This window comes from Dasypus novemcinctus, chromosome 6, assembly GCF_030445035.2.
Source record: "Dasypus novemcinctus isolate mDasNov1 chromosome 6, mDasNov1.1.hap2, whole genome shotgun sequence".
Classification (NCBI taxonomy): domain Eukaryota; kingdom Metazoa; phylum Chordata; class Mammalia; order Cingulata; family Dasypodidae; genus Dasypus; species Dasypus novemcinctus.
In genome coordinates this window covers 43,933,186-43,946,534 of record NC_080678.1, presented here as the reverse complement: position 1 = coordinate 43,946,534, position 13,349 = coordinate 43,933,186, and the positions used below count along the sequence as shown (strand labels likewise).

Sequence of the window (13,349 nt, the reverse complement as noted above, 5' to 3'; positions counted from 1 at the left end):
AATACATATTGCTTCATAATACAAAAAGAAACAACCAGGGAAGCCTTTACGCAGCTTTAGGGAAATGAGCTGGACGACTCAGCCAATCTGTCCTTTCTAGTGAATGAAAAAAGACCTAGGGTTTGAGGTTCCTTCCGAAACGGGGCTGGCTAATTTAGCTCCTCCCACGAGTCCAAGGGTCTGTTATATCTCTGTTCTTTGAGTACCTCTCTCACTAAGACCGACCACAGCTAGGAGAGGCTGGGAAAAAAAAAAAGCAGTAACAAAAAACCAGGAGAGAGGAAGAAAACAAACGCTGCCACTTATGGAAGATATAAAGGGTAAGAGCAAAACTGATTTGATCTGAATTCTTAAGAAAAAAAGGGGAAAATTAAAACTTCAGATCAAAAGCAAGTACTTGAAAGAGCAAGAGGCAAAAGCCCCTGAATGAGCTTTCCCACCCTCTTCCTTCTGAGAAGAGGCAGAGAAAGAACTTTGGGAAACTTTTTAGGAAGCAAAGCCTGGGATTGTTGTCAAGGGTGGCTCTTGAGCAAGCTAGAGAGGCTCATGAATATTCATTACCTATTTGTATTCAGATCATTTTTCTTGAGAGGCAAATGACTTCTTCAGCCCCTGTGCAGTTTAAGAGGCAGCTGCCTTATCTACAGTCCAGAGTCATCTTGCCCCTGGTGGGTACCTCAACGTGTTTGCTTAAAGATGCTGTGCTCCGTGTATAGGGGATTTGTTTTGTTTTCGAGGTTCCTGCCTGCTTTCTTGTTGTGAAATTAGCAAGGGCTTGTCTGCGGGGAGTTAGAGAAGTTAATGTGGCAAGAGGCTGTCACAATGGGACCCAGAGCCTTGCAAAAAGACTGAAAGTTTATTGGGATGTGTTGGGGAGTATGTGTGTTGTGGGGAGCGATGAGGGTGGAGGGGTGGAGAGGTGGAGGGGGGAATAACAATCCTATCTTAAAGAGCAGTCTGACTGACTACATTTAGATTTTGTCTAAAAACTACGAGAGCAGCCTAGTTTGCACAGCTGGTGTGCAGTCTCTGTCTTTTACCTCTTTTGGGCATTTTCTGCCAGGAGGGAGAACCGGCAGCTTGCCAGCCTGTGGGAGCCAGAAAGAATCTCTGCAGCAATGTGGAGTTGCCTAAACTCAGGAGACACTCCTCTGGAGTGTACAGTCACAAACCTTCTTCATCATCTCTACCTTCTAATATTTCTAGAGGTTTCTATCACATAGAACTCAGAGGAGCAGATGAGTAGCCCCAAAATTTCTTAGCAATTATAATAATGGCAGCATTTACTAAATCTTTACTCTGTGCAGTGTGCTGTTCTAAGTGTGATAAGTGTGTTAAATATGTTCTAAGTGTGATAACAAAGTGTTAGCATTATCAGCTCCATTTTCCAGGCTGTGGAAGTTGCCTTGGGAATACACAGTTAATAAGTGGTGAATTTGTCTGACACAGGACCTGAGGGCTTTGCCTCCCCCTGAAGGCTTCCTCACTGGTGCCCTGACACTGTCTGTTTTGGGTTTGCAAGTCCTTGAAACTGTTGGGGAAAGGATAGTGATGAAATCTCAAGTTTGTGGAGAAACTTGTGCTTTCCATTCAAGTTCACAAATGTTTTTATCATTTGGTGCCCATGGTAATTCTCTAGGGTATAGAATCAGGTATTGTTACTATTCCCTTTTAAGGAAGGGAGAAACTGAGGCCAGGAAGGGTTTGGTGACAAGGATCACAAAGCTAGTTGTTCGAAGTCCAGACCAGACCAGAAATTCTGATTTCCCTTCTAATCTGAAGTGTGAACTCAGTCATCTTTGAATTTACATCCCCACGCCTGCCCCCAGCAGCTGAGCCTCGATGAACCACTTTCAGTTCCCCAAAGGCACCTTCTCCTTTTCTCACCCTCGGACTGATGCAAGGCACTTTACTCTGCTTTGAAGGGCTGTCCGGCCCTCTCCTTCTCCTGTAGTTTGGAGCCAGGTTCCCAGGTGCAGCCTGGGTTTGAATCTGAGTTCCAACATTTACTAACTGTACCTCAGTTTCCTCAGTCTGCAAAATGAAGAAAATATCTACCCCATAGGGCTTATGTAAGGAGTAAATGAGGGATTCTTGCATGGTTCTTAGAGCAGGACCAGGCATATGGTTTGTGCTCAATAAATTTTAGCTGTCACGATTATTCATACAAGCTTCATCTTGGTTGTTATTCCCCCTTAAGCCTTCTCCACCCTTCAAGGCTAGATTAAGCCCCCGTTGGATGTTTTTACTGCACTTCACCACTTACCCCCATAGTGGTGCTCATCATACTGTGTACAGTTGCCATGTTTCTTGTCTACATTCCTGCATCTGCATCATCCCACCCACACTATAGTGTCTTTATCTACTCTTGCATTTCAGATGTCTAGTACAATGTCTAGCACTTTCTGGATATGAAATGCATATTTAGTAAATTAATTATTGTTGTTTTAGCTGATGCTCATCTAAGCATCAAGAAACTGATTTAAAAGGGGATCTTTGAATTTGAAATAGGGCTACCTGTTGGTATATACAGTTTTTTTGCACAACACCTAAGAAATCCCTTCTAAGTGGATACCCTGAAATAAAAATGCATTCCTTCTAGGTGGACCCTTAAAGCTGATGCAGCTTGGCCCATGTGGCTCTTGCTGACCTTCAGCTTCACTTTCCCCTCAGTCAAGGGCCAAACTATACAACCCTGGAACCCTGCATGTTTCAGATACCTCATCACACAACCTTAATATCTTTGAACAGAACATCTGGTTCCATAAATAGTGTCTCCCAACTCCATTTTATAGCAACCTCAACGAGACAGTGAACTCTGGTAATGGAAGATAAACACTGCGAAGGTTGGCCCTGGGTAAAATCATAAGTGCATTAAGTTTGTTTCCAGCACCCTCCCTTTCCTTTTCCTGGCATGCCTTCAAACCTATTCAGCAAATATTATTGTGTGTCTACCATTTGTAAGTCCCTATGCCAGATGGTAGAGATATAAACAGTTTGTTCACAGTCTCGTGGGGAAGATAGACACACATGTGCAACTAACTCTAATCGAAGTCAGACTGTGTGAAGTGCTAAAAGTAATCGCTAACATTATTTATTATGTGCCAGACACTGATGTTTTATATGCATTGTCTCATGTAATCTTCATACCAAATTTATGATTGAGGTTTCTGCGTCTTACAACTGTGGAAAGAGGTCCTCTGGTCTGTAGAGGGTACATTTGAACCATGTAGGTAGGCTGCAAAGTTTGGACTCCTAACCCATAAGTTTATCTACCTCCATAACAGCAATCCTAAAGAAAGTGCCACTGGAAACAGAATAAGGAATGATGGCTTCTGGGAAAGCTTCTCAAAGGATGGGACACTTCAGTTGGTCCTAGGAAGATGCTCAAAGTCTGGTGCCCACAAGGCCCCACCCCCTCCCAACAGTGCTTAGAGACTTCTTCTCTCACTTTCGCTATAACTATAGACAGAATTTAAAGTGAAAAAGCTCCTTCTCCTTTTCCAAGTTTGGAGGAGGCAACCTGTTTACATGTCTGTCCTCAAGATTTGAAGGCTGAAGTCCAAAGTTTCACCTTGACTATGACTTTGGGATTATCATTTAAGCAATCAAATAAACCTTTACAAAGTAATCTGCTGCATATTAATCATTTTCCTTAATCATGATTGTCCTCCATGGTAATTAGGCACTCATAGTAAAGTTTTTTTGTATAAGTGACTGTGATTGATGTTGCTTTTATTTGGCCAAACCTTATTTTAAGTGTGTTTCCCTTCTTGTATTCCTTTTATAATAGATTTTCCACTCTATAACCAGTGATCATGTCCAAGGGCATTAGCGTTTCATCTCCACCTGCTACCCTTTGGAGGTGCTGGACTCAGCCTGTGCAGAGGGAATGTGAGACTTGTGGCAGATCACAAAGTCTGTTCTCTAGCTCCTTTCCCTGTAATATATTGGAAGGAGGCCAAAATCAAGGACAGTCCTTGCGGTTTAAAGGAAATGCAGAGGAGGTGCCAGCAATGTCTTGGTGATTGTATGTCTTTTCTGAGAGAGAACTTCTCAAACTTTACTGTGCTCATGAATCATTGGGGATGTTGTTAAAATGCAAATTCTGGTTCAGTAGCTGTTGGGTGGACCAAGAAGTTTCCAGGTGATGGTAATCTGTCCCTCCATGGGCCACACTTTGACTAGGAATATTGTAAAGTCCCTGTATGTCTTAGTCTCAGGACTTATTTTGGTACCAACTGACCAACTCTTCCTCTTCCACTTCCTCCCCACAAGCTACCACTTTCAGTCACTGATTAATTATGTCATTGCACATGAAGGGAAGCCAAATTCATTCATTTAACAAATATATGCCTCAGAACACAATTTGCCATACCCTAGAAACAAGTCTGAATCTTCCTCACACACAAACTATTATTACACAGAAAGACTGGGTGTTGGATTTCCTGAATACGTAGGTCTCCTTTACGAGCCTCTGAGTTTCCCTAAACATCTTTCATCCCCTGCCTCCAACCTAAGAAGTACTGAAAATGTGTGGCTGCCTCCTGAACCTTGTTCTGGGTGTTTGGATTGCCTGTGAGCAGGGACCAGGAAGGCCTCTGGGCCCTGAGATTGAGAGCAGTGTGTCTGGGGGCATTGTCTGCACACTGTGGCTGTGAGGTGGGAATGATCCTAACTGCAAAGGAGGAAAGTGGGTGCAGAAGGGACAGATGGAATTTCTTTAGGTTTCAAAACTTGAGGGAATTGTGAGGAGAAAAGAGGTTGTTGGAGTACAGATACTAGGGGAAATTTTGCCTGACATTAACCTGCAGTTTTCATGTTAGAGTATAACAGTGACTTTTAGGGACCCAGGAACAATTGCAATACTCGCCTTATATAAAGAGTTGTTTCCTTTTGGTTCTTTGGAAGAATGTGAACAATTCCTTTATGTCCATGAGGATGTAAGTGATATAGCCAATGCCCATTAAGATATGAGAATTAGGGGAGAAAAGAAAAACAATCGCTTGTGATAATCTTTTGGTGTATTTCCTTGCAGTTCCTTTTACTAAGCCTGGGTTGTTTCTTTCTTTTAGCATTTATTTGAGGAGAACTTCCAAAAGTGATGAGATGGCATTGTGGTCCTCAGCCTGTATATATGCTTTATTTGTGTATTCTTTGTATATACACTTTTAAAGCTTGACCCTTAGTGTAGCAGTAAATCACAAATATTTTCCATCTTATAGCATAGTCCTTATAAGCATAATTTTTATAGTTGCATAGTTTATCTAACAATTCTCATGTTATCGAACATTTTGTCTGTTTCCATTTCTAGTCTGTGTCTTTGTACAAGAAGTTTTCCATATGTAAAATTATACTCTAAGAGTAGTGTCCCAGAAGTAGAATTACTGGATTGAAATTTGTTAACTGTTTTTTTAAGGTCTTAATTACTATCGTGAAGTTGCATTCCCAAAGGGGGACCCTTCTGGCTCCTATAAGGGTTTCTGTTTTGCTGTAACCCTGACAACTTCGGTCTGTTTTTTTAAAACAAATAATTATATTCACTTTCATGTTGTTTTATGTTTGTATGTTAAAAATTATAATGGATTTGACTTTTTAAACTTATTGTACTACTTTTGTATACTGGCTGTTTACATCCTTTGTTCACTTATTTATTTGAATTTTATGTTTTAATTTAATTTATGTGAGCTCTTCATTAATTGAAAATATTTATTTTTTCTGTCATATTTACAACAATTTTTCTAAATCTGTTCTTAATGTTTTTATGCAGAGAATTATAGCTATGGATCAATTCAACACATTTTTACATGTGGTGATATAGTTTCTAAGTAGTTTGATATTACATTATTTTCTCTTTAACTCAGGATAATAAAATTTTTTTTTTTTAGGTAATGGGAGATGGGGCTTGAACCTAGGACCTAGTGTGTGGGAAGCCTGTGTTCAAATACTGAGCCACATTGGCTTCCCTGAGTTGGCTTTTTTTTTTTTTTTCCTGCTTTTTTTGCTTGTTGTTTGTTTTTCTTTTTTCAGGAAGCACTGGGAACTGAACCCAGGACCTCCCATGTGGGAGGTGGGCACTCAATGGCTTGAGTTATAGCCACTCCTAGATAATAATTTTTTATAAGTTTAAGTGATTACTTTTGTTTAAACCATTATTATTATTTTTTCATTTTATTATATAATGTTTAGAGAATATGGTTTTATAATTTCTGAGGTTTCCTTGTAGCTAAATATATAGTAAATTTTTATAAATGTTCTCTGGACACTTGTGAATAAGATGTATTCTCTGTTGTTAAGATACAAATTTAAATATGCTTTGCTCAATCCAGTTTTTCTGATTAAATGGTAATTCCTCTCCAAACATAATTTTCTCCTATGTGAAATTATAGTGTATATGTGTTGTTTCATATATTTTTATTGATACCTATGAAAATTTCAGTTCTAGAAAAAAATGAGATGGGAATCATTTTTATTGGGACTTTTTAGAAAGAGGTGGGAATGGAAGGTTGGAAATATTAAAAGGAAGGTAAAGTAGATGCAGAGAAGGAATAATTTAATAAAGTTTTGGGGAAGATAAGGTAAAGTTCCTGGAAGGCTTCTTAGGAAGCTGAGCCTTGTGTGACTACATACCTTAGGCAGTATGGAATAGTTGTGACTAAAAGTTAACAAGCCATTCATTCCCACATAATCATGACAGTCTCCAAGAGGACACAACCAGGAAGTTGGTCTGGTTGACTTGATTTAGGAAATGGGAATAGAATCTCTGGACCATTAAATCAGAACAAGTGAATGATGACTCAAGTACAAGCACAAAAAGATCTAAATGTAATCACAAGGTCCCTATAAGAAGGAGATAAAGGTAGATTTGACAAGAAATGTGACCACTGAAGCAAGAAGCTATGTGTGCTGACTTTGAGGATGGAGTAAGGGGCCACAAGCCAAGGAATGCATCTCTGGAAGATGGAAAAGTCAAGGAACCAGATCTCCCCTAGGACCTCAAGGAAGTGTGGCCCTGCTTACATCTTAATTTCTGCTCAGTAAAAATGATTTCAAGGCTTTGGATTGTCAAAACAAAAAAACCGTAGGGGAATAAATGTGGGTTGTTTCAGCCACCAAATATGTGGTAATTTGTTATAGCAGTCATAGGAAACTAATAAAGTTTGAGTGTTTAATAAATGGAGGTGGTGGGCTTTAGTTAGTTAACGTACAAGTTTATATTGGGTATTGGGTCACACATTGTTTTAATCGCTTTACAGATGCTAACTCAGTTAATTCTCAAACAACTGAAGTTGGTACTATTACTATCCCTATCTTACAAATGAGAAATTGAGGAACAGTTAAGTGACTTGCCTAAAGTTTCCCAACTGGTAAGTGCTGCCGTTGAGATTTGAACCCGTAATTGTTGATCTCATTATTATTATTTTGAGATATAATTAACATACCATACAATTAACTCATTTAAAGTCTATAACCCATTCATTTTTAGTATATTCACAGAGTTGTACAATCATCATCACAAACAATTTTAGAATATTTTTATCACTCTCAAAGAACCCCAGATTGATTTTAGCAGTCACCCTCTCCCCTCCTCAGTTCTAGGCAACCAAAATCTACTTTCCATCTCTATGGTTTTGCCTATTCTGGACATTTCATATATTCATTCCTTTGTATGAATATACCACATTTTCTTATTTATTTATTTATTTGTTGCATCATCTTGTTGTGTCAGCTCTCTGTGTGTGCGGCGCCATTCCTGGGCAGGCTGCACTTTCTTTCGCGCTGGGCGGCTCTCCTTATGGGGTGCATTCCTTGCGCGTGGGGCTCTCCTACGCAGGGGACACCCCTGCGTGGCAGGGCACTCCTTGCGCGCATCAGCACTGCGCATGGGCCAGCTCCACACGGGTCAAGGAGGCTGGGGTTTGAACCGAGGACCTCCCATGTGGTAGACAGATGCCCTAACCACTGGGCCAAGTCCGCTTCCCCACATTTTCTTTATCCATTCATTTGTTGATAGACATTTGGGTTGTTTCCACTTTTTGTCATTATTAATAATGCTGCTATGAATATTCACGGACAAGTTTCTGTGTGGACCTATGTTTTTCATTTCCCTTGGGTATACTTAGGAGTGGAATTGCTGAGTCATAGGGTAACTCTAGGTTCAATTTTTTGAGGAACTTCCAGATTGTGTTCCAAAATACCATATTACATTTCCACCAGCTGTATGTGGTGGTTCCAATTTCTCCACATCCTTATCAACACTATTAGCTGTATTTTTTATTGTAGTTATCATTGTGAGTGTGTAATGTTATCTGATTGTGGTTTTTATTTCCATATCCTTGATGGCAATAATGCTTAAAATCTACTCATGTGCTTAGAGGGCATTTGGCGAAATGTCCTTTCAGAGCCTTTTCCCATTTTTTAATTGAACTATTTTTTTATTATTGTGTTGTAGGAATTATTTATATATTCTAAATTCAAGTCCCTTTGTCAGATAGGTGATTTAAACAATGTTCTTTCATTATGTGGTATGTCTTTTCACTTTCTTGATGGTGTCGTTTGCAATACAGTTTTAAATTTTAATGATACCTGATTTATATTTTCTTTGGTTGCTTGTGCTTTTGGTGTCATATCTAAGAAACCATTTCCTATTTCAGTGTCACAAAGATTTATGCCTGTGTTTTCTTCACAGAATGTTATACTTTTAGTTCTTACATTTAAGTCTTTGATCCATTTTGAGCTAATTTTTGTATGTGGTGTAAGGTAGAGTTCAACTTCATTCTTTTGCATATGGCTATATATGTATCCCAGGACCACTAGACTGTTCTTTCCCCTATTGAATTATCTTGACATCCTTATAAAAAATCAGTTGACTGTATATATGGGGGGTTATTTCTGGGCTTTCAGTTCTATTCCACTGATCTATATGTCTGTCCTTATGCCAGTACCACACTGTCTTGATTACTGTAGCTTTGCAGTAAGATTTGATATCAGGAAGTGTAAGTCCTCCTCCTTCGTTCTTTCTTTTCCAGATTGTTTTGGCTATTCTAGAACTCCTGCAATTTCATGTGAATTTAAGGACCAGCTGGGCAATTCCTGCAAAAGGCAACTGGGATTTTGATTGGGATTGTGTTGAACCTATGAATCAATGCGATGATTATTGCCGTGTTAACAATATTAAGTCTTCTGATACATGAACATGGCTTATCTGTTTATTTTGATCTTCTTTAATTTCTTTCAATAATGTTTTGTAGTTTTCGGAGTATAAAGTTTGCACTGCTTTTGTTAAATTTATTCCTAAGTATTTTATTTCTTTTGATGCTACTGTAAATGAAATTCTTTTCTTAATTTCATTTTGCTTGTTATCATAGATTTATCTTTAGCCTCAGTTACTCCTTATAAGGTCTTAGATTCTTCACCGCTGCGTCAAAGAATGGGGTCTTCACAATTGCTTATTGTCTATTCACCTCTACTCGTATTTTGCATGGTTTTTACATTCTATATTTTGACGAAATGTTGAATAATCCTCTTTTCCCCCACTTTATGTTTATCTTAAATTCTAATCTTTTTTTTTTCTTATTTGGCTGATATACTTTGACTCATCTGTTTTTAATCTTTCTGTATCGTTTTCTCTTTCAGATGTAGGCGCTGTAAACCATTGACTTTTTAAATCAGATTTGAGTCTCTGTGGTAAATAGAGAAATTTAAACAGTTCACATTTATTTTACTTGCCATGTTTGTTTTATTCTCCTTGGTATTTAAAATTTTCTCCTATTGTGCTTTTTGTGGGACAGACTCTGGACTTCTACTTGTTTGTTTTCACATATATTTCTACAAAGTTGTAGATAATAGACATCTTGTTATTAATTATACCAGTGGATATCATAAATTCAATGAAAAGCATTCTTGAGCCTAAATTTATCTTAATCTCAAAGTAAAATCAAGAGTAACTTTTGACTATTACGGAACATAAGCATTCTAGAGCTTTTGCTTTCTTGTGTACTCCTTTCATATTTTAAATTAATCTGCTAATGTTATAAACTCCAATATTCAAACTTTCATTAGCCATTTATTTCACAGTTTTCCCTTTTTATTTAGATAATTATTAATCAAACTTATCTCTCTAAAAATTTAACTGATTTCAATATAGTTCTTTCCTTTCCCTATTCTTGAGTTCTTAATTTTGGTTCCTTTCATAATGATCTGATAGAATTCCAAAGTAATATTTTCAAAAGGACATCAGTGTGGTAAAATAGTGATAACTTGTCTTGATATAGAAATCTGTTTCCCTCATGTCATTGGAGATATTCCTCCATTGTCTTGAAAAGTTAATGCTGTAAAAAAGTTTGAATACAAACAATAAGGTATTTTTCAACCTGAACATATTTTTGTTCTCTATTCCTAAAATTTGTAACTTTCCCTGGAAGATAACTGAGTATAGGTTTCCCTTCAAAGATTTTGCCTTGTACTTGGTAAACCCTATGGATTTCCAAATTCAAGACTTCTTTAGCAGCAAGAAGGATTTCTACTATCATAACTTTGGTCAATGCTCCTGCTTTTTTGCTTCCTTGGGTATTTGTTATTTGGCTGTCTTATCTCTGAACTCAGTATAAATTCCTTCCTTCCTCCCTCCCTCCCTCCTTCCTTCTTTCCATTTATTTATTTTTTTGCATTCTGAGAATATTTTCCTAAAATTGTCCTATAATCGTTAATTCAAATTTTCCTTAACTATCTCCAATATAAACTTTCATTATGCTACAATATTTTTGGCTTCCATGAAATCTTTTATCTTAGTCTGTTGTCTTATCCTGGCAACATCCTCTTGAATCTAATTTAAAAATCAACAAATAAGAATTTCCCTTTGTTTCCTGTATTGTATCTATTTTGGAGGGGAGCTTTGCAACTCCATCATTCTTTATATTTTATTGAAAATTTATTTACTCTAAGGCCTTATCCTTGAAAGAAAAGAGATTTTTTTGTATGTATGTATATATAAGTGAATATATTTTTCACCTTATTCTAAAAAAGATTTAAGGAAGCATTAGGGGCGATTCATCCCAGTCTAATATTAGAGATGTCTGGAAGGCATGTACTGCCTTTGGCGCTCTCAGGGTCCATTTGGAACCTGAAAGAATATAATCACCAAATGCTTAGATTTCTTTTTGTGTGTGGGAAGACATCCCAATTCCCCAGGCAAACAATGCCCAGTCAGATCCAGGAAAAGAAGCCTCAAGTTCTCTCACCATATAGTCATGTTTCAGGGGATAAGGAGACTAGGGCTGTGAGAATTCTGTAAATATTGTTGTCCAGAGTCATAAAAGCTTTCAGGAAGGACCCTTCTGCAGGCCTATTTTGCTTCTTTTGCTTCTTGCCCTCTTAAGATCAAAACTCTCTTGAACTGGGGAGTGAGTCCTCTCCGAGTCCTTTGTTTAGTACTTTGCCCAGGTAATGCCTTGTGTTGGAGATAAGTTCTAAGGACTCTTTATACTTGTAGTCACTGTTGCCACTGAACTGGCAAAAACAAACCAAAAATAAAACAAAACAAAACAACAAACCCCATGCTTCCCAAATAATTCCACCTGACTTTCCCATCACACTCTGCTGTTCTTGAGTACAATTTTGTTGTTTCCAAATTACAGGGTATTAGGAGGGTCAACTAAGGCCCCTGTTTACTTACCCCTGGTCAAGTTGTGTTGACTCAGAGGAAGAGATGTTGACCATTAGTGGTATTTCTTAATCCTAATGCACAGCCATTTCTTTTAGGAAAAATCCCTGTTTTGGGGGATTTCTGGGTGCAGATGTGGATTTTCATAAGAATGTGGGAGTGTGGCTAAGTGTTTTTACTTAGGCTGTCATCATACTCAGTAGTCATGAGACTTGGTTTGTCAGATCACTCTGGTGGCAGTCTGTCTCGGGGATGAACCAAGCAGTTAGCAAGCAATGGTAGGGCTGGGGATTGGAGGCCAGTGTTGGACTTCAGCAATAGTTCAGTAGGTGAGAGATGATGAGGACCTGCACTAGGGCACTGATGGGGGAAATGGAGAGAAGGGGCTGAATTTAGATGGTATTTCTAAGGTAGAGTCCACAGGACTAAATGGTTTGTTGGGAGGAATGGAGAGGAAGACATCAAGATTTATCCTCAAGTTTAGAGTTCGGTGATGGGGTCAGTAAATGTTTTTAAACAAGGCTGGGAAAGGGGGAGGTAGAGTAGGTTTGGCAGGGGAAGAGGGAGGCATGCTAAATCTAAGACATCTATAAGACATAAAGGCCGAGATATTCTATTAGTTGCTGGAAATTTGGATCTAGACCTTGGGGAGGTCTGGCCTAGATAAAATGATGATGCGAATTGGTATTGGAACATGAAGTCAGTGGATAAGTCTCCCCTGGTAGTGTAGAGAATGAAAATAGAAGAGGGTGAAGACTGGGGCCTAGAGAAACACCAACATTAATAAAGGGTGGGAAAATAAGGGGTTTATGTAAATTCATAAGGCATGCCCAGAAAGTTAGGAAAAAGATGAGAGATTCTAAACCTGGTAGCCAAGGAAAGAGAATGTTTCAAGAAGTTTCAAAAAGTAGAAGCACAGAGCTACAGAAAGGTAAAGAGGATGGGAATCGGTATCATATTTCTCCTCTTCTGTAACTTCTCCTTCCTCCTTCAATCCTGGCCACAATTTAATGTTTTTGGGAATTGGTATGCATTTTATAATGTTTCCTAGCCTCAACCCTCTTCTCCTTCCACCAAAACAAACAAACAAACAAACAAACATTTAATTTTCCTTTTACAATGGAGGAAATATGATGTTTGGGTTTTGAAATTAGGAGCTTATAAATGCTCTTGGTGAGAACAAATTTCATCGTATAGTGTTTTGAATCATATTTAGAGGTTGAAGGGCAGGAGTTAATTCAAGAAGTGAGGTGATAAAGAAGGTAAGGAGAGAGCTGGCTTGAGGGATGAGTTATATTAGGGGAAGAATGGTATAAGCTAGGAGTGGAATTGATTATGTTTGAAGGGTAAGAGAAGAGATAGAAGAGAGATGGACCTAATATTCACTCATTTATTCAAATATTTGTTGAGCAAAGAGTATGTACCAAGCACAGTTTTAGGCACTGAGAATAGCAGAAAATAAAATAAGAATCCTTGACTTCATGAGGCTTACGTTCCACATGGAGAGGTGGGGGGAGACAGGCAATAAACAAAAAATAAGTAAAATATATGGTATGTTATGTGGTGTTAAGTGCTAAGGAGAAAAGGCAGGAAAGGAGAATGAGATATATTCTTAGATACAGTGGTAAGATAGAAGATGATTTTGAATAAAGATCTTAAAGAGCTAAAAAAATTAACTATGTGGCTA

The 13,349-nt window shown here is 38.2% G+C and overlaps 1 protein-coding gene across 5 annotated transcripts in view; it reads left to right on the top strand.

Moving 5' to 3' along the window:
- Nucleotides 1-13,349, top strand: part of ENTPD1 (ectonucleoside triphosphate diphosphohydrolase 1) — a 173,494-nt gene that overhangs the window by 49,349 nt on the left and 110,796 nt on the right. The window contains exon 1 of one of the 5 annotated variants that reach the window (XM_071215752.1): nt 139-320. The exons of 2 other annotated variants lie outside the window; for them this stretch is intronic. Coding sequence is in view for 2 of the 3 variants with exons in the window: in XM_071215753.1 (XP_071071854.1) it covers nt 305-320 (16 nt within the window). In the remaining variant the exon portion in view is untranslated. Of the gene's footprint in view, nt 1-138; nt 321-13,349 lie in introns of those variants that run through there. 2 more of the 5 variants (XM_071215753.1, XM_004456961.5) reach the window with 2 other exon arrangements.